This window comes from Papaver somniferum, unplaced genomic scaffold (assembly GCF_003573695.1).
Source record: "Papaver somniferum cultivar HN1 unplaced genomic scaffold, ASM357369v1 unplaced-scaffold_132, whole genome shotgun sequence".
Classification (NCBI taxonomy): domain Eukaryota; kingdom Viridiplantae; phylum Streptophyta; class Magnoliopsida; order Ranunculales; family Papaveraceae; genus Papaver; species Papaver somniferum.
In genome coordinates this window covers 11,770,594-11,791,313 of record NW_020622381.1, presented here as the reverse complement: position 1 = coordinate 11,791,313, position 20,720 = coordinate 11,770,594, and the positions used below count along the sequence as shown (strand labels likewise).

Here is a 20,720-nt window from a genome sequence, read left to right as displayed (position 1 = left end):
AGCGGCCTGTGGGCCCGCCCCCCTGGGTGCCTCTTATTATTTTATTATTATTTGTTGTTTTCTCCTGTTTTGCATAGGATTCCTCATCCGTCCATATTTTTGGATGCTCGTTTGTGCATCTGGGTGCTCAATCGTGCATCATTGTCGAGTACACTTGCACCATTTTTGTGGGGCTTACTCAGTGAAGGTCCAGATACCCGGTTGTTGAGTATTTATTGCTAATTCATGAAATTCAGTGGAGAATAATTCATGAAACGGAGCAATAAAAATGAGTAGTTATTTATTATCAATTCATAGGATCATCTATGGATTCGACCACGAATTCAGAATAATAAAAAAAGCATTACCATCCCATGGGATCGTGGATTCGACCATAGGATGGTAGTTTATTGCCATTCTATGAGATCAAGTCGTGGATTCGATTCATGAAATCAGAGTAATTGTTTATTGCCATTCCATGGGATCAGGTCATGGATTCGACCATGGAATAGGAGCAATTTTTATTGCCATTCCATGGGATCAGGTCATGGATTCGACCATAGAATAGGAGCAACTGTTATTGCCATTCCATGGGATCAGGCCGTGGATTCGACCACGGAATAGGATAAATCGTTTATTTCCGTTCCATGAGATCAGGCCGTGGATTCGACCATGAAATAAGAGCAATTGTTATTGTCATTCCATGGGATCAGGTCGTGGATTCGACCATGGAATATGAGCAATAATAGATCATTCTGGAAATTCAGTGGTAAATGTCACGGCAGAATTAATCTATTACAGAAGGGATATTAGCCAGTTAAAGCGTCATACCCATTCCGAAGGTGCATAGCGAGTTGCCGAAGTCCTGAAGACGTTGTTGCTCTCAATCTACGGAGAACCGCTTGAATTTATACATGGTTTCTCTACATAGTCAGGGAACAGTGAGTGTCACCGACGTCCTGAAGGCGTTGTTGCTCTCAATCTACGGAGAACCGCCCAATTGTTCTTCTATGTAGAGGCAGGTCTCTCTCATGTAGTCAGGGAACAGTGAGTGTCACCAACGTCCTGAAGGCGTTGTTGCTCTCAATCTTACGGAGAACCACCCAATTATGTTATTCTACATAGAGGACATGATGAAATGCGTGGCACTGAACGCTCAGCTAGTGGAGGCCTTTCAGGAAACATATTCATCATGGATTCGTAAAATATGAATCGTCACATGCCTGAAGCCAACTCAGAAACATGCAATATCTTGATTTTACGGTTTTGTCCTTTGTTGAAAATCCACCATCAACATATATTAACTAATACATAACTAATATAACTAACAAGAGGAGGAGTCGTTAGTATTTATTGGTGGTATATAAAGGAACGTCCTTCATAATAAGCTTTTAATACAAACTAATAGAGATGAAGACCTAACAATAAACCTTAAGGCTCATCTCTTCCCTACACGTGGGTTCATCACCACACTTCATTATACCATCCAATTAAAACATAAACAAAATTAACTACTAATTAACTGCTAATTCTATACTTAAACATGATTTAAACACCCAATTTTAACTCTGGGACATCACATGACCATGACAACATTCCCCTCTTCAGTATATTCTTATTCCCAAGGATGAGGTTTAAGAAACTTGCGCAACTCCCTGCACTCCATGTTAGAGCACTGTTTATTCGAACTCGCAAGTGTTGATATCTCAAGCTTGTTTGTCAAGTTTAGTTGTCAAAACTATAAGTCTTGATTTCTAGTCTACTTATAGCTATGTCTCAGATTAGGATAGAATGTGTAGTTGAGCTTTAGACTTCACGGCGTTCATCGTTTGAAGACGAAGAACTACTAAGGGAAGCTTGTTGAACTTCATCAACAAGAGGTATGTCAGACTTGAAATCATCTATCACTCAGAAGTCTATTTCTATTCTATCTCATATTGAGATAAAAGTCATATAGCTATATAGATTTACATTATACACATTTGATATTTCGAGCCGAGTTTAACTTGCTTACATATTTCTCGAAATATGTGTTGGTAAGCTTTTGCTTTTACCAAGTTCATTTTTTATTCTTGAAGAAAATAAAAAGATGATCATGTGAAAATCTCCTGGTAACATCTTACATGATTCGTGTGAGACATTCATTTGATGTAGACTCGAAATGTTTCGTATTGATCGTTTGATCACTTGAAAATTGCTTTGAAGCTAATAGTTTGTGTCAGACAGCTATTCCCGTCTTCTAAGAATATTTCAATGATTAAAATGGGAATTTAAAACAATTAACCATTGATTGGATATAACACAATATGCGTACTTGTATGCTAACTGTTGCACGTGTACTCCAAGTCTGGGAATTTAGTATGCATACCCGTATGCGTACTGATTCAACAGTTGAAATCCGGGAACTGTAGTATCATTACCCATATGCGTACTGATTTCAAATGAGCTCGGTCGTGAACGACATCATGCGTACCCGTTTGCATACTAGCGGACAGACCAAGTTCTGAACTCTAAGCATGCGTACCCGTTTACATACTTGAGTGGGTTAAGTTCTAAAATCGGTTGTTCATGAACAAATACATTTATTTAATAATGAATGCAATCTTTGCAAACCTTGGCTAAAATTTTCATGAATGATTCGAGTGAATCAAATCCGATTTTTCTTCAATCGTGTCTTGTATACTTCTATGAGAATATAAACAACTGAACAACTCTGTAACTAGTTTCATTTGATTCATTTGAAATAGTTGTGATTAAGATGAACAAGGTTGATATGAAAGTGTCGATTAGAGTCGATTCTCCTTTAACCTAGGTTTTTCCTAAAACCATTATAGGTTAACGACTTAAAGACTTCATTGGGATTCTGAAGCCAGACCAAACTATTTTCTCTGTAGTTGCGTTTTCTGATCTTACTTTGTTATATCGTATTGAGTACTATCTTCTCTAATATTTGATCGAGATTTAATCTGTGATATGTAAAATAAAAAGTAATCACAAAGCTCCTCGTCTCATTCTTTGTGATCCACAATATCTTGTTCTGCTACCATACAGTTAATATTATTGTGAGGTGATTGATATTACTAGGTTGTTCTTCGGGAATATAAGTCTGGTGTATCAATTGGTTCATGTTCACCTTGATTTATCAAAAGACGGAACAAAAACTCATAGGTATTTTTAAGGGAGACAGATTTTTGTATGAGACTGATTTGTTTATCAAGTCTTTGAATTTGGGTCGTAGCAACTCTTAGTTGTGGGTGAGATAAGCTAAGGGAATCAAGTGCGTAGAGTCTTGCTAGGATTCATAGGCGTATGAAATGCGACTGTACCTTAATCAGAGTGAGATTGGTTATGGCTCAATTACATTCCATTCCGAAATAAACTTGTAGTACGCTAGAGTCTATAGCGGCTTAATACAGTGTTGTGTTCAAATCTTGACTAGGTCCCGGGGTTTTTCTGCATTTGCGGTTTCCTCGTTAACAAAATTTCCGGTGTCTGTGTTATTTCTTTTACGCATTATATTTTCTATATAATTGAAATATCACAGGTTGTGCGTAGTTCAATCAGTTAGATAATCCAATATTTGGTTGTTGATATAAATTTATTGACACTTGAACATTGGTATTTGGTAGCGTTCAAGTTGTTTCTCATAATAATCAGGCTCACTGATTTCTCTCTGTTTAATTTGTTGATTACATTGAGAACCAAAGATATAACTCTTGGATGTATTTTCCTTGATTGAGTCTGACTGTCTGGTTGATTCTCTTGGAAATATATTGGAGTTGGTCCATACAGATTGCCTAAACGAAATATTGGGTGTGGTTGTTAGACCCCCGCTTTTTCACTCCATAATCCCATACAAATCAAACTGAATTCCCACTTCGAACAATCAATCCCCAGCAACACCTTTACCATTTGAAGCACCATGAGCAAACATTTACCCCCAAGATGAAAGGATCCCCGTGTAAGTCCTCGAGATACTGCCAATACTATTCCAGGAAGATGTTGATGATTTGCAAAAACACTTCTCACTTCGTCAGTCTTGACCTTGTATATGAAGAGATGATGTGACTCCTCCACTCGTCCCTGAGCTTCTAAAATTGGATAGGGAACAAGGCACTTTACTGTAACTCTTAAGTGAACCCGACACTTTCCTGTGTCCTGCAAATTAGAGTCGATTCTCCTTTAACCTAGGTTTTTTCAAAACCATTATAGGTTAACGACTTGAAGACTTCATTAGGGATTCGTGAAGCCAGATCCAACTATTTTATCTGTAGTCGCGCATTCTAATCTTACTTATTCTATCGTATTGAGTTTTATGTTCTCTAAGATTTACTCGAGATTTATCTATGATAGGTAAGATATAAAAAGTAATCACAACAGTTCTTCGTCTCAAAATCTTGTGATTCCGTAATAAATTTTTTCTGTTAATCAGTTGGGTTATTATAAGGCGATTGATATTTCTAGGCTACTCTTCGAGGGTATAAGACCGTATTATCAATTGGTTCCTGTTCACCTTGATTTTAATCAAAAGACTGAACAAAAACCGAATAAAGAATACACATATCTGTGGGAAACAAATTTTTTTATAAGTCTCCGACTTTGGGTCGTAGCAACTCTTAGTTGTGGGTGAGATCATCTAAGGGAATCAAGTGCGCAAAATCCAGCGTGGTTCTAGAGGCTAAGGAACGCGACTGTACCTTAATCAGTGTGAGACTTGGTTAGGGATCAACTACATTCTAGTCCGAAGTTAACTTGTAGTAGGCTAGTGTTTGTAGCGGCTTAATACAGTGTGGTGTTCTAAGCTGGACAAGGTCCCGCGATTTTTTTGCATTTGCGATTTCCTTGTTAACAAAATTTTTGGTGTCTGTGTTATTCTTTTCCGCATTATATCTGTTTATATAATTGAAATATCACAGGTTGTGCGTAGTTCAATCATTTGATAAATCCGACATTGTTTGTTGGATATAACTTGATTGACGCTTTGGCATTGGTCTTTGGTATCGTCTAAGTTATTTCTAATCTCAATCAGGCTCACGGAATTCTATTTGTTATATTTGCTAATTGTGTTGACAAATAGAGATAAATCTCTTTGATATATTTCTTGATTGAGTCTCACTTTTAAGTTGGTGCTCTAGGAATTATATTGGAGTTTAGTCCATTCAGATTGCCGAACGAAATATTGGGTGTGGTTGTTATATCCCCGCTTTTTCAGTGTCAACCACACAAGAAGAAAGAAAGGTGCATAAATGTGGAATTAAATATATGGCATATGCACGTGGCGACATCCTAAGCTATGAAAAACCATAATATATATGAATAAAGAAAAAGTATGGGATCAAACCCATTGATATGGATGCAGCAAACGAAGTATCTAACACACCCCATCTGAAAGGGAGCACGTGGAAATCTCAAGAAGAATCAACGGTTCAGTTTGAATTGGGTGACAAGGCATTAAATTCTATTGACGAGGCATGCGTGATGGCAGAGAGGTCAGATCAAGGTGGGCCTAACTACAAAAGACTAACGATACATATAGGTCGTATCGGGATATCCATTGTCAATAGGCGAAGAGTCACGGGGACACATATATCTCGGGTAGATGTAAGACTGAGTGTCAAGGATCGGGAAGCTTCGGTCAAGACCATCCGACAAGAACATCAAATTTCGATATAATAGACTAACACTGTAATATTGTTGTATGTATACCCCTGTCTATGAATGCCCAGTGAGGTAGAGAGATAAGGGAGGTCCAGTGATTGAGTGAGTAAGGAGAGAGATTGAGTATATCTTCCCTTGAGTGTTATTTGAGCATTACCACCATTGTATCTTTAAGAGAATTAATAAGATCCATCTTTATCTCCCGTGGACGTAGGTAATCATGCCGAACCACATATATCTTTGTGTTCTTGTGTTTCTCTGTACTTTCTTATCTTCATGAGTTTCATATTGAATATTAGATGTAGGATGTTAGATTTTCTAAAACTACACCAAAAATCATTCAAACTATGACGTTTGTATTTTGTTGAAAGCCCGAAGTTTGTACCAAGAATTAACACTATGAGAGTAATATATAGTAACATTGTTCCTAGAAAAAAAAAAGTGAGTGACTCATAAACAAAAGTAATATGTCAATTTGCACCAGAATCAATATATTAAGTGGATTCATCATCATCGTGAATCATGGCTGCAGCAAGCATGGCATGAATATTGCTAGGCAGTTATCTGCTATGATACGTAAAATTAAGTCTGTGAAGACACTCCAAAGAATCATGAACAAACTTGTATCAAATTTGACATCGAGGTTTATCAGGAGCTACAGAGCCAGTGGGAACGCAAGGAGTAGAAGGTCTATAAAATTAAGAAGGAAATTCTCTATCACCACGACCTCTAAACCACCAGAAGAATATCATATACCTTTATTTGAAGAAGGTCTAGAGTAATTAACAGAGTGGGATCTCATGGCAGCAAAACCCTTTATTTAATCGTCTTATCAAATGCATGTCTACGAGCAACAACTAATTCCTCACTAAGCAACAAATTATATATGAAGCTCCATGCTACTACCTAGAAGATTATGTATTCCAATAAATATGGTAAATGAAGAATACTCAGATGATAGAGCTGACATGGTAAACCACATCTCAATATCAAAAATTAGAGATCCGGCAACTACAAATTTATCCTCAGTTTTCTTTAAAATGATAAGAAGAGAAAATAAATAAGTATTATCTTGTCTAATAGCTCAAAGCTTAGTACACAATCAGATCGTATGAGTATCAGAAATTCTAGAAAAATGATCTTCAATATTCCTCCACAAATCAACAAGCATATTTACTAACACCAACAACATAACCAATCACAAAATTTGAAATCTCCGATTGAATCCATAAAAGTAAAGTAGGGTCTTCACTTTCCCAAGCCGTTAAAAGTTACATCATTATTCAAATTTTGATGGGTGATCCTTCTCGTATATATTCAACGAGCTCCCCTAGAGTATGCCACTTGACTTAAAATTGTTATTATGATCCAAAACTTGACATTGTTTCTTAAAATATGGGACAATAATTCTCACGTGACCAAAACTCTGCATCATCATCATTATCTCCAAAATGTATTGTGACCAAAATTATCCCAACTTGTGTTATGTGATTCAAAAAAGTCTCACTCCCCAAATTTACAACACTATGCACAAAAAAATATCTAACATGACTCATAATTTCGAGAACCATTAAGTGGTTTGGTGGTTCTCAACTTCCTCCCATGAGGAGATTAGGGATCAAATACACGTAATAAGTCTAAATTCTAGGCTAATTGCATTTAGATAGTAGCTTAGGGACCCTATAATAAATAGAACGTACTATTATTATTATGACAAACAAATCTGCTACTCTCATTTCAAAAACATCGACGATTCAACACAAATTCGTTTTGAATCCATACTCTAGGGATTTAGTGCATCCAAGTTCGTTTGGATCTACAAGTTTACGGGGAAAATACTCCTTCCTTTCAGGAGCATCTCTTATCATGGAGGAATCAAATCAAAAGGTCGGAATTATTTTCAGAATATACCATCATCTCTCCCTTATACATAATCAAAAATTGGGTATCTCTGCAGTTTATTGCTCTTTCTCTTTGTGATCTACTTGTAGTTAATATCCTTATGTGTGTTAGGGTTTTGATTATTGTGATGTTTTTTTATGTATTTAGATATTTTTATTAATCTTGTAAGCGAACCACTATTTTCATTTGACTGAATTTAAAAAAAATAAGAAAAAAGAAACGATCCGTGAAATCTATAAACGTGGGTAACCAAACTCATAACGCTTGAATAGAAAGACACAGGTTAACAAACCGTGAAACGGTGTGTAGTAGGACCCGTGCCTTTCCTCTTTCTGCTCTTTGTCTCTGTGGCCCACCCAATGTAGTCAATATCGGCCGATATATCGGGGATATTTCGGATATCGGCCCAGAACGATACGATAAGAAGGATATCGGGGATACGATATTCGCCCGATAATATCGGCCGTATCGGTCGAATATCGACCGTTTCGGTCAAATATCGGCCGTATCGATCGATACGAAATTTTCCTACATTTCCTGATATGAGACGGTATTGGTCGTTTTCTATAAAGTTTAAGGATAATTTTGGCGAAGAAAGTCTTCCGGGTGGTAGTAGAGGTGCATGTAGCTCTCGAAGCAAGTCTACTAAAGTTACTCTTTTGTTTTTTTGATAAAGTTGATGTTATCTATTATATTTTATCCGAAAATGTGTGGAGAAATGTTTAATATAAAATTATAATCTCTAAATCTAGAACCGATATTTCAATGATAATATCCCTGATATAAAATCGTACCAGTATATCGGTCCCGGCCGAGATGAACCGATATGCGATATTAACTACATTGGGCCCACCATCTCCTCCTCGTGCAATCCGAGGTTAAAGAAAGCTAGCTGTAAAGTTAGTTTTTAAAAATTGTGTCTTGAAAAACATTCATTCTTATCCCCCTCCTCCCTCCTCTCTCTTTAGAAACGCGTTTCATTTTCAGACAAAGAATCACGAACAGACGGACAGAAACAGTACTTGTATGGTACGTAATAGATCTTCCTTATTACATTCTCTAATTACCTTATTTTACTGCTAGGTTCCTTGATGTTTTCATGTCTAACATTACATTACAATACCATACATTTCTTCTTCCTCTATGAGGTTTGTTTGCGTTTTGTACGAAGTTGTTACATTTTGGGGGTTTATTTATAGAATGTAGTTAGAATTTGTTGTTCTTAAATTAGGGTTTCAAAGGTTTACATTGTTCTTGCAGTTTTCTCAACTTGATTTTCAGGAATTAATTCTTCCTTTGTTTTTTTTGAATTTCAGGGGTTTTGATTTGAGTATTACCAGGGATTCGCTTCATTTCTGAAAATTTTGGGAGTTTTGTTTCTTTTGATTTGTGGGTAAGAATTCAATTAGTCGGGTAGAAGAAGAAGAAGAAGAAAAAAGGGTCAAACTTTTGCAGGTATTAGAATTTTCAGTTTTTAATGAATTAGGAATTTGTTGAATGAGTTGAATCTTGCAAAAGGAAATTGGGGGAGAATTGGACATTCATCATAAATGGGTTGAATTTGGGATTTTTGTGAGGTTTGAGATTTTTGTTATATAGAAGAGATAGAATTGGATTAATAAAAGTAGTTTGAATTTTTATGGATCAAATGGTTATGAGAGAAAGAGATTTTGAAGTTGATCTTGAAAGTGGTGGTACAACTAGCGAAGAAGAGAGAATAATAAACCCTTCACTTAGACAATCAGATAATTTGTTAGGTAGGGCGTGGAATCGGTTTACAAGCAACAATGAAGGATTAATTATAAGTGAAACACCTGACCCCATTTCGAGTTCTTCGGATGGTGCCTCAGAGACTGCAGAATTATTGACAGATAGAAAAGCAGAAGGGGAAGAACAAACAATGGGGAATCTGGAGAAGAAAAAAGTCAAGGAAAAATGTAAGAAGACTATCTCGAAAAAGCCTCCAAGGCCACCTCGAGGTCCAGCTCTGGATGCTGTTGATAGGAAAATGGTGAAAGAGATTACTGAGCTTGCTATCTTGAAAAGAGCGAGGATTGAACGAATGAAGGCAATGAAGAAAATGAAATCAGCCAAGGCCGCAACACCTTTCACCAGTATTTTGGCCATGCTGTTTACCATATTATTTTGCCTTGTCATAGTTTTTCATGGTAAAAATCTTCCCATTCCATGCTTACGTTTGTTTGTGTTTTATGATTCTAAATAATTATGTTTTGTATAGGCTAGTTGTATTTATTTTAAAAAACATGCATTAAGAACCACAAACATCATACAATGCTTATCATGTTACACGATTTCTCACTGCTAAACATCAGCTGAAGCTTATAGCCAGTTAGATTTTGCCTGTTGAATTCGTAGTAGACATTTGGATGCATATTTCCCATGTCAATAGATAGGAAGCATTCCCATCGAGTATTTACAAAATAATGAAGAATCTGATGTCGAAGTATGTTTGAAAATAGAACAAGAAGCTGTGTAACGGCTACTATAATTCTGAGCATTGTTTTTCTTTTTTTTTTAATAATGTTGATCTCTTCCCTCTGCAGGTATGTTTTCTGGAGATAGTCCACGTGCGAGCTTGGAGGCACCTCTTCAGTCAGAAGTTGGATCACCAAAAAAATTAATTTCCGTTCAGTTATACAAAAGCAAATCAGCTAGACGAGGTGAAGCGCTGGGCTCAAGTTTCTCAGAGTCTGTAGATAGGAGTAGAGTTACAGAATGAAATGGTAGTTGCCATTGCCGCCTAAAGATTAATTGCTAGCTTGCTCTGGTAACTGCTTATTTCGACCCTCTTTTGCTTATGTATATATGAATGTGATGTGACATATGCCATCCCCCCTGTGTAAGACTCACCCTAGTTAGGGAAACATTTCCCTTGCACAATTATCAGATTATAATTGAGGAATATTTCCATGTACTGCTAGATACCACATTCTTTAGATAATTTTATTCAATCCTATGCATCGTATTATCTGACATGATGAGAATCCACCTTCACATGCTAGAAAGGAGCATTAATGTAGGCTCCAAATGATGTTGATTTCTAGAACAGTAAAATCCTTTCAACGTTTTCCTCCTCCGCCTCTTAAATTCCCATGCTCCAGTTTAATCCATCAACTTATCATACTGCAATGACATCTTGAACTTCTTGGTTAATATAACTGTATTATATTCTTCTGAAGAATACAGCGATAATTTTCTTAAATTGAATTTTAGCTTCATAGAATAATCATCACATTGATTGGTGTCTTTGTAAGTGAAACAAACAAAGAAAAAGAATCTTCTTTTACGAAAATTTCCTTAACTTGTAAGAGAGTCATTAAAGTAGAACTGCATTCAAAAAGTTTGAACAGTTTATTGTCAGCCTGGATCTAGTCGACCAACGAACTTTCATCTGTATTTTTATTCGAGTGAATGGCCAAAATTAATGTACATAATGTTGGGATCAATCATTCTGTTGTTGTAGTTTTATGACCATAACTATACAATATGGTGTGGGTTCTTTCTGTTTACTCCATCAGGCACGTCCCTTCCAAACCTGATGGGTTTTTATATTACATACATGGGAATGGAATTAGTTGAGAAGATCCCAAACTTCTCTTAACTTCTCTCTCCCTTCCCCATTCCAAGCAATGAATATTGAACCATAACCGATGGATCTAACTCTCTTTAAGTATTAGATTTCATGCCAAAAATATTAGCATTATAACTCTCTTTTTACTTTTTTTTTTTTTTTTTTTTGATGCTTTTATTGGAATTGGTCTACTACCTACGAACCCAGGTAGTTAGGCAAAGGAAGAAAGAAAAATCTCCCACTTCCATTCAAGACTTCAAGTGGAATTCTAACCTAAAACCTCTTAGTACAACCACCAAGTTTCAGGCCTCTCTCTTTTACTTTAAACTGTAGGATTTTTAAGGTGTCCAAACATCCTATGGAAATTCCTTGTATTCACCCGAAAGCAAAAGCTTGATGTACATCTGTCAGAGTCAAGAATAGTTCACAGAGAATAGAATCAATAATTATTTACAACATACAGACTACAGAGCCACCAGGAACCACCTGTATGAGACGGCTTCAGCCCTTTACGGTTATTCTTTCCCAGATTAAGGCTTAATGTTTCATTAGACCAGGTATAATTTACATAAAAAAACAGCTTACAGCCTAATTGAATTGCCCTCGCTTATTATTATCGTGAATAAATTACAACAAATTAAAATATAGTGTTTATATGATTGAATAAGAAAAGTAAAAGTTGCATGGGTATCTTGTTTAACCCTTGGTTTCCCTGTAATCAACTTGAATTGTTTGAAGATTTTCTTTTACCAACAAAACCTTCATTACCAGCTAACATCAAGTACTTGTCTTTCCTAGTGAGATTTGTGCACTCAAACCCCAAGGCTTTACCAATCACACCCTGAACATAATTTGCTACTTCAGTTCTTGATTTCATTCTCATAAAAATTTCAGACGTTGATATCTTCTCAAGGAATTTTATACTGTAAGTAAGATGAGGATTCATAAAAAAGAAAAGTGGATCTAAAACTTTATACCCACTAGCAGTAGTTCCATAAAACATACCAACCTCTACGTGAATAGCAACCGGAATTATTTCATCACTGACTTCTGCAAATAATGGACTAAACCTTAGAAGGTAGGGTTCCCTGCAAGTAGTACCCTCGGGACAGACAGCAACATCTCCTTGCTTCAACATTTTCTCCATCATTTCTGCATCAATTTCTCTATCCCTTGTTAATCTTACTGTTTTTATTGGTGCAACGATTTCACATACTTTACTCAAGCTGTATATCATTGCAGTCAAATGTTTCCTAAGTCCACCAGATACGTAAATAGGATCCATAAGTGTCCTGTGGTTGCTAACATAAAGAACACCCTTTTGGTTTTCTATCTTTTTTGGTGTTGGAATTGGTTTTGATTGCTTTAATCTCATACCACTGAAGGCTAGTATAGGTGTATTGATACTGTAAGGTAATGAAATACCAATAAGAAATCTGAAAGTGAATAGAAATATTCCAAATGGAATCCATATAAACATAACTAGTGTTGATATTGGAGTTGGTTTAAAAGCTAATCTGCCGTCGTGGAAGATTAACGGCTTCGGGTATTTCTCCCACGGTAAATTCTTCCATTTTTTCTTTTCTGTTTCATTCACCAAGTAAATCTCCTGTTAAAAGACAACAAAACCATAAAGATCATAACAAGAAAAGGAGATGGAATTATGTAGATATTGTTTATGGTTCATGTAAGGGCAGGTTCATGATTCACTAGGAAACCAATTTCCTTACCTTGCACTGAGAGAAGTAGTGATGTTCAAGTGATTTATGAAAACTTCCGAACCCAACAACTTCCTTGGAATTCATTCTCTCTTCTCCAAACATCGCTTGCAAATTCAAACTAGTTTTCGTAGCATCTTCCATTAAACCAACATAATACCCATGAAACACTTTCAGCTCTTTCCCAACAACAAAATCAACTTCTAAATAATCTCTCAAGAATGCTTCAATCATAACTCTAGGTAATTCACTGACACCCACTTTTTTTCCATATCTCATTAGCACCTCAAAACCTTCAAACCCAACATCTTCTAAGAAAAACTTAGGTAAAACAGATCTTCCTACTCTAAAGTTATCTTTCTTGATTCCGAAGAAACAAACAAAAACCATAATATTGATCCCTATATCTTCATTAACCAACCAAATAATAGGATACAAAAGAAGCAGTACAAGAGCTCTAAGAAGTCCACCAGCTTCAAATGCTACAAGCATGAAGTAGTGAAACAAAGATGACGGCTTCAACAACGCCCCTTCTACGTCCAAAATCAAAGTCTGGCTTGAGAATTCTGATTCTGACTCTGATTTAAGTATGAGTGATGGATATTTTTGAATCTTAATGTTTAGTGCATTAGAATTGCAATCTCTGTTACTCCTTTGCTGGAAATGAGTGTTCTTTAGTAGTCTCCTATGAAAGATTCTACTTATGAACAGAAGAAGAGTTTTGAAAGAGAATTCTTTTTCTGCCATTCTTTCTAAATCTTTGCTCACTTATTTTTTTGTGATAAATATGTGGATATGATCTAGTTCTTTCTCTGACAAGTGTTCTTATAGAAGCCTATTTTTTCCCACAAAAAAAGGATGAACTAAAATAAGAAAAAGGAATTTTAAAATAGAAATAACCAAAAAATGAAAATCATTGATTGCTGTCTTGAAAAAAATGACCACTAGATTGTCAAGAAAAATACACTGTCAAGAGTATGACATGTTTTACTTCAATCAAGATGAAGTAAGTCTGTCTTATCATATTTAATTGATTTAATTCCATTGCCATTCTTATTCTTCATTATTAGTAGTATCCAAGAAATCTATAACCACCTTAGAAGGGAAATTTGTAATAAGCAATTAGGACAAAGACCTCAAATAACCATTGTCGATATGTCCTTGAAAGCTACCTTCACTTTCACAATTATGTGTCTGAACTATAATTAGGTTATAGACCTTTGGTCTATTGGAATGATAACGCTTGGGGCAGTCAGAGTCAGGATATAAGTACTCCTTAACTTGTTTAATTTACAATAATGCTCGACTCATCTAAGAGATCTCCCGAAATTTCTCCCGACATAGAGAGTTTCCACTCTGCCCAGCACCTATTCAATGTTAGAAAGGTTGGGCAGAATTATAAATTATAAATGTTTGGATTCTGGATTTAACTCTATTGTTGTTAGTAGTTTTTAAGTTTCATCAACTGGATTTCGCAATCACATTATATGGTGAAACAAAATCTTAATGCATTCAACTGTTAACCTTAGCTAATACCCAAACACTAAACTAGACAATACATACATTTTGATAGGTGTACCCAAGCTTTTAACTTCTGTTAGGTTTTTTTTTCCGCCAGTGCGGAAATAAATCTAGATGGGTCTCATGTGTTGATTATGTACTTTATTGTTGAAGAAATTTAATACAGCCAAAATGTGATGTAATTCATATGAGGAAAATGAAAATTATTTCCTTTTCTCGACTAAATCTAGCCATGCGAGTTTCTTACCCATACCGTTGATGAATGAAAAAGCCATCAAAATGAATGAAAAGATAAAATTTTGGTTTTAAAATATCGTACAATTTCTCCTGTTTGAAGAAGAAAAACATCTTGCCAAAAAGACAGCAAGAAATACATTGATATGACACCCATAATAACGATTAAAAAAAAAATTGCCCCGAAGATCTAAGATGATAATGCAGCTCAAAAAATTTATGATAAAGTTTATTAGTTGTTCAAAACAATTTATTGCAATTTTTTACGACCCGTCCGATATGCATCCAGGCATGTTGGCAGTGTTCGTACGTAAATATTAGTAGGTGAATTCAATCATCACTGTGACTACGGACCATCAAAATCCAACTACATCATTTATAGAGTGGTTTTATTTCTATGAGGAAATTCACTGTATATGCGAATTCGATTCTTAGGACAATCTCATGTATGTATGCTCCGAGGAAAAAACAGAGTAATTGTAAAATCTTTATGAATTAATAACTCTCATTCCCAATGTGTTACCTAAATGAGTACAATTGCAACCGAGCTTGTCGGACACTAGCATTAGAGCATCTCCAATGCAAAGGGTCAAGATCATCCTAGGTTATCATCTTTTTTTGGTAGGTCATTTGTTAAAAGACAAAATTAAATAAAGACAAAAATTTTGACCTAAAGTCTATCTCCAATCTTTAAGGTCTTACCTACACCTTTTTATTTAAATTTAGAGACAAAGTGATGATGTGGACTTAAGACCTAATGTCATGAAAAAAGTATTATTTAAATTTTTTCATTTACTCCCACTTAGTCATGTCATCTTTTTTATAACCCTCATCCTTACATTGGAGAAAAAAATTTGGTGGAAAAGAGCTTAAATCCTAAGAGACAATTAGACTTTGGGTCTCAACTTTGTGACCAACTTTGAGTTTGGGTCTTGTGAAAATTTTAATTAGAGTTTGGGTCTCAGGACCGTCATTGACCGTCTTGACAGTTAAGAAAATTATTATAATTAAAATTAATTTATATTTACTTAACGACGTAAGTTGCCGTCAAACATGTGAAACACACGTGTTATTTAGTATCTCCTGAAACGCATCTGACGGTGCAAAATAGATGTACACCAACGGTCTGGATTATTCATCTGTTACCTGACTGTTGCACCCAACCTCAAACCTCTTCACAAACCAGGTTTCAACCATTTTTCACACATCAACTTTACACCTGCGGACAGATTTAAGCTCACAATTTCACACATCAACATATATGTCCACAAATATAAAATGAAGAACACATGAATACAAGAACCAGAGGTAAGTTGCATTCATAAACCAAGAGTTATCAGATTCAATAGTACCCAACTTGTTTGTCACTACAACTTGTTCATATTCTCAAAAGAAAGATGACAATGTTTCGCCTTTATCCCATAGTAAGATGTCTGCAAAAGAAACTAACTTGTATGCTAAATAAAAGACTACGAAGAGCTTAAACAAGCCTGATGCATTTAGTTTTCATCATTGGACCACTGCTCTGGTGTGCCAAACCAGTCTATGAACCTCCTACTTCCCCTTCCATATGATGATGAAAATATACCTCCACCCCTTGTCACTAGGCCACCTCCTCCGCGAACCACTCTGCCACCCCCTCTGCCAGTATTGAATACCTAAAACATTGAGTAACAAGAAATTGTAAATTACAAAAAAATGACAAGCAACAAGAAACTACAAGTTGTAAAGAATGACAAACGGGAATAAATTGAGCCTGAATGTTACCTGAGCTAGTGTTGGTTCTCTACGCAGTGTTGGCGGTTCAGCTTGTAATATACCAAAACCAACAATCTCGCCATGTCTTCTATGCACAAGCCTTACCCTTGCATTGGATCTAGATCCCCTTCCTCTTGGTCTACCACCTCTTGCATTGGTAGTAGCAACTCCTCTTACAAAGGCAACAGTTGTAGATGCTTGAACTTGAACAACAGGTTCAACTGGTGCAGTAGAAACTCCTCTTCCGCCTCTGCTACCCCTACCACCTCTTCCTCTTTTTGCATGACCTTGTTCTGCTAGTGTAGTTGAAGTTGATGCAGTGACAACTGAAGAAGGTGCAACAGTAGATGATGTTGGAGCTGATGTTGTTGCACCACCTCTCCTCTTTCTGGTACCACCACCTCGAGCTGATGTCGTAGTTGAATTTGATGCAGTAGCTGGTGTTGGTGGAGGTGGCCTAAATGCTGGATTGGGCCTCACATGAGGACCCGTGAAGGTGGCTGGAGCTGCAAAAAAAATCCCAGCACAAGGCATTTTGATCATAAGCCAAATTCAAAGTAATTCAGAGCATACACAGTCAATGTCCACACATATATATTACCTTGATGTTGGTCCTCAGCAGCATCCCCTTTACAAGTTACCCTATTATGACCATAGACATAACATTTCCCGCACATATATTTCCTATTATTCCCACCCTCATCTATGTCCCTTCTTTTTTGACTTCTAGGTCTACCTGGTGGCCTAGAGCATTTAGGAGGTTTCACGTCCATGGGATTCTGTATAAAAATGAATAAGATATGTATAAGAGATATATATAAGAGATGTCATATTAAAAAACAACATTGTTTAAGATTGTTACCACTGCCCATAAAGCTTTATCCAATAGAGTTTCAATAGAAGGAGCATATAGTTTTCTGTAGGTGTCAACAGACATGTATTCATGGACGTACCTGCAAACATAAATTCAGTTGACTTAAGTAATTAGTATTCAAACAGTTGAGAGTTAAAAGCAAAATAGCTCAATTCAGTGATTTCAGTAATTCAGTTTGTCACTTACTTGTCATGGTTCTTTGTTCTATGATATAAACTTGCACATATACCATGTACACATGGTACTCCACATACTTGCCATGCATTGCAGGTGCAAGTGTGCTCCTCCAGGTTCACCACCCAAGATATGTCCCTTTTTGTATCAGAGACCGACCAAAGATGCTTAGTTGACGGTTGTTTAGTGAACTCGTGGCTGAAGTACAAATGCTTCTTTACGATATCTGTCACTCTAGGGACCACACCACCATCAGGCATTTGCTCACCCACTTGTTCTCTATCAAAGAATATTCGCATCATAAGTAAATGAAATTTTTGCACCAACTTACATACAGGCATATTCCTGTAATCCAGAATCCATGAGTTGAAGGCTTCGCAGAAGTTAGACGTAACATGCTCACACTTTGATGACCTATCAAAATAATATCTTGCCCATGTCTCAACTGGTTCTCTGTCAAACCACTCTGGTGCAGAAGGCTTTGCCTCTTTAAGTCTGTCCATCCAAATTTTATGACCTACTTCAGAGAATGACCTTGCTGCTCTCCATACAATAAACTCTAGGTTCTTACAAGGATGTGATTTCTTAAAATTCTTGTAAAGATGTCTAAAACAGTACCTATGACTGTGATTTACATCACTAAAATTTCTTGAAACACCTTCAATCAGCCCATTTTGTCTATCACTAATGAAAGTCAGGGCCATTGGATGTTGCTTTAACTCTTCAGCCATTATACTCAGAAAATCTATCCAACTTTCTTTACACTCTGACTGATATATCGCAATGGGAAATAAACCATTGTTGCCATCAAGAGATGTGATTGCCAACAATACACCACCATATTTACCATTTAGATGACATCCATCTAGTCCTAGTATAGGTCTATTTCTCAAAAACCCATCTAAAGACACCCTGTATGAAATACATAATGACACAAATCTCCCGGTTACAGGGTCTGTTTTCAATTTAACTATGTTCCTGCTATTCTCTCTCTTAATTTGATCACATAGAGCAGGAAGTAAAGAATAACCTTCTTCGTAACTACCCATAATTTTCTCATTACACAAATGGAAAGCATGCCATGCAGTAAAATAAGAAATATCAACTTTATGATTTTTCTTCACCTCAGTTATAAAGTCCCTGAGCTTGTAGTTAGGATGGGCCTTGTAGCATTCCAACATCACCTTGGCCACCCATCTTGCATTGGCTAATGGATGATTGAGCCCATGTATAGACTCACAGGTGTGAATGAAATGACCTGAAATTTTGAACACCACAAAGTCAATCTCAAAAGTAGGACCATCTCTACAAGTCAATACATGATACTCATGAAATTCAAAAATAACAAGATAACATGAAATAAAGAAGTATGTCAAGCTTATAAATGTAAAATAGAAGCAAATTCGAGTTACTAACCTGCTTTGCATTCAAATGTTTGCCCATCAGGTAGTACAGAGCAGTAAATCTTCCATTCACAAGTTTCATCCTTGCATCTGTATGATTGAATCTTTTCCTTGTTCTTTTTTTGTACCATACAATAATTCATGTCAAGTGCTAGATCCTTCAAATAATCCCTGCAATGTTGTTTGCTCAACCATTGCTGCCCAACAAATAGCTTCTCCACAAATTCTTGCTTTTCAGATAACTTGAAGTCGCCATCAATCTTCTGTGTATCTTCAACGAACTCCTTGAATTCAAGGGTTGAATTTAACGTTTCTTGAATTTTACCAGTGAGATCAATCTCTTCATCATCATTTATCTCTGGTTCATGTAAGAGTTCCACATCTTCACTATCGTAGTCTTCATCAGGTATATCTTGTTCCTCTATATTGACTGTCTCACTAGTATTGTATGTACTAGCAAATAGTTCATCATCATCAACCTGTGAAAAAACTTCATTACTTTGCAATGGGTCTACAACACCAGATGCTTGACTTCCAGTTGTGCTTGACTCAACTTGACAGCTGCCTTGTGTTGCAGTTTTATTGGGGTACAAAATAGGAAGGAAGTCCAAGTCCTCTTCTGGTCTATAGTCAGGCATTTTCTCCAAATTAGGATGCTCGGCTCTTTTATATTTCCAACAAGATATCCACCTCTAGTGGGATAATATCTAAACAAGTCATCCATGGTACCTGTATTTTAATACCCACACATACTTGCATTAGTTACCCAACAATGACTCAACAACACACAATAACTACAACCACAATAGTTGATCCAAAAAAAAAAAAAAATCACAACCACGGTACTTGGAGTACAACAACATAGAACACAATAATGCCACCTCAAATGTCAAAATAATATCAATATAACCGAGTACATGATCTTATAATCTGCGTGAGCACCATTTATACAGTAATGCCACCTCGGTATAAGCTACTATATATGACCGAAATGTTTAACATGAATAGTTCTAAGAAGTGGGAGTGAAGTTTCCACCCACTGGAGTAGTCTTCATACACTACCCCAGGTGACCTCATTTCTATGGAACCTATACAAAATCAAGAAAACAACCAATCTATTCAGCAAACCATAAAATTACTTCATTTCTCTACTTATTTTGTCCTTTAGTTTAGCCCTGTTACTGGAACAATTTTTTTTCTTTCTACCGTGAAGTCAATTTTCAGTAATTGATAAACAACCACAGTACAACAACACAGGAAAAAATCCTTTTCCTTTCTTTACAGTTCACAGAAATTATTAAAGGCAAAACAAGGACCACAATAAAACTCTTCCATCAGTGAATTAACTATTCCATGTACCCTTTCTTTATTTAAACATCACTCGACAAAAGCAGAAAAATAATCAAAAGGAATATCTAAAGAAATACTTGAACAGAACAAAACCCTAAAAGACAAAGTGAAAAAAAAAAATTCATCGTTTAAATTAGCATTCCTGTCCTAAAATTCATAGACATCAATCAGAACAACCCAGAAAAAAACCCAAATCAATGGGTCTACAAAACCCCAAAAATGAAACTTTTTAACTTACCTCAAATCAGATTAATCAAACAATGAATCAACTGCAGAAATCTTGTACAACGACAATAATAAGACCACACTCAACTCAAATCAGGCTTAAACACATTTCTGTGGTCGATTTTAGTAAATCACCATTTTTCAGACGAAAAATGTCCGTGTTGAGCGTAGCAAAAAAACCCTAGAAAAATGGTAAGTTTTACTATTCTCTTCGATATATAGTTAGGTCAAATTTTTTTTTTATCTTGAACCGTCGATTCTTGGGCAGTTCTCCTCCACACACGTGTAAACGGTAGGTATAGTTAGTAAATAAAAAGAAACGTTAGATTTAG

The 20,720-nt window shown here is 36.1% G+C and overlaps 3 protein-coding genes across 5 annotated transcripts; 1 reads left to right on the top strand and 2 right to left on the bottom strand.

Moving 5' to 3' along the window:
* Positions 1-8,462: 8,462 nt before the first annotated feature.
* LOC113332748 lies at positions 8,463-10,942 on the top strand. Of its 2 annotated transcripts, none has more exons than XM_026579258.1 (3): positions 8,463-8,568; positions 8,856-9,707; positions 10,104-10,942. In XM_026579258.1, exons 2-3 carry the CDS (start codon positions 9,179-9,181, stop codon positions 10,277-10,279), a joined length of 705 nt encoding a protein of 234 aa, XP_026435043.1. In that variant the 5' UTR covers positions 8,463-8,568; positions 8,856-9,178; the 3' UTR covers positions 10,280-10,942. The 2 variants fall into 2 exon arrangements, with proteins under 2 accessions (XP_026435043.1, XP_026435045.1); XM_026579260.1 differs by lacking the exon at positions 8,463-8,568 and adding an exon at positions 8,607-8,687.
* A 609-nt stretch (positions 10,943-11,551) lies between these two features.
* LOC113333285 (probable glycerol-3-phosphate acyltransferase 3) lies at positions 11,552-13,688 on the bottom strand. Of its 2 annotated transcripts, XM_026579796.1 has the most exons (3): positions 12,862-13,688; positions 12,141-12,740; positions 11,552-11,972 (listed from the first exon to the last, which is right to left on the bottom strand). In XM_026579796.1, the coding sequence occupies exons 1-3, from the start codon at positions 13,594-13,596 to the stop codon at positions 11,850-11,852; spliced, it is 1,458 nt and encodes a 485-aa protein (XP_026435581.1). In that variant the 5' UTR covers positions 13,597-13,688; the 3' UTR covers positions 11,552-11,849. The 2 variants fall into 2 exon arrangements, with proteins under 2 accessions (XP_026435581.1, XP_026435580.1); XM_026579795.1 differs by having other exon boundaries at positions 11,552-12,740.
* Positions 13,689-15,779: 2,091 nt separating this feature from the next.
* LOC113332826 lies at positions 15,780-19,464 on the bottom strand. Its single transcript, XM_026579331.1, has 2 exons — positions 18,827-19,464; positions 15,780-15,823 (listed from the first exon to the last, which is right to left on the bottom strand). Exons 1-2 carry the CDS (start codon positions 19,449-19,451, stop codon positions 15,780-15,782), a joined length of 669 nt encoding a protein of 222 aa, XP_026435116.1. The 5' UTR covers positions 19,452-19,464.
* Between the last annotated feature and the right edge of the window lie 1,256 nt (positions 19,465-20,720).

Excerpts from the sequence above, each read along its gene's own strand:
- LOC113332748 (XM_026579258.1), top strand. The coding sequence starts at position 9,179 with ATGGATCAAATGGTTATGAGAGAAAGAGATTTTGAAGTTGATCTTGAA. Across the intron at positions 9,708-10,103 it reads CCTTGTCATAGTTTTTCATG|GTATGTTTTCTGGAGATAGT; the intron begins GTAAAAATCTTC and ends TTCCCTCTGCAG.
- LOC113332826 (XM_026579331.1), bottom strand. The coding sequence starts at position 19,451 with ATGCCTGACTATAGACCAGAAGAGGACTTGGACTTCCTTCCTATTTTG. Across the intron at positions 15,824-18,826 it reads AACATTTGAATGCAAAGCAG|GTGTAAAGTTGATGTGTGAA; the intron begins GTTAGTAACTCG and ends ATCTGTCCGCAG.
- LOC113333285 (XM_026579795.1), bottom strand. The coding sequence starts at position 13,596 with ATGGCAGAAAAAGAATTCTCTTTCAAAACTCTTCTTCTGTTCATAAGT. Across the intron at positions 12,741-12,861 it reads ACTACTTCTCTCAGTGCAAG|GAGATTTACTTGGTGAATGA; the intron begins GTAAGGAAATTG and ends GTCTTTTAACAG.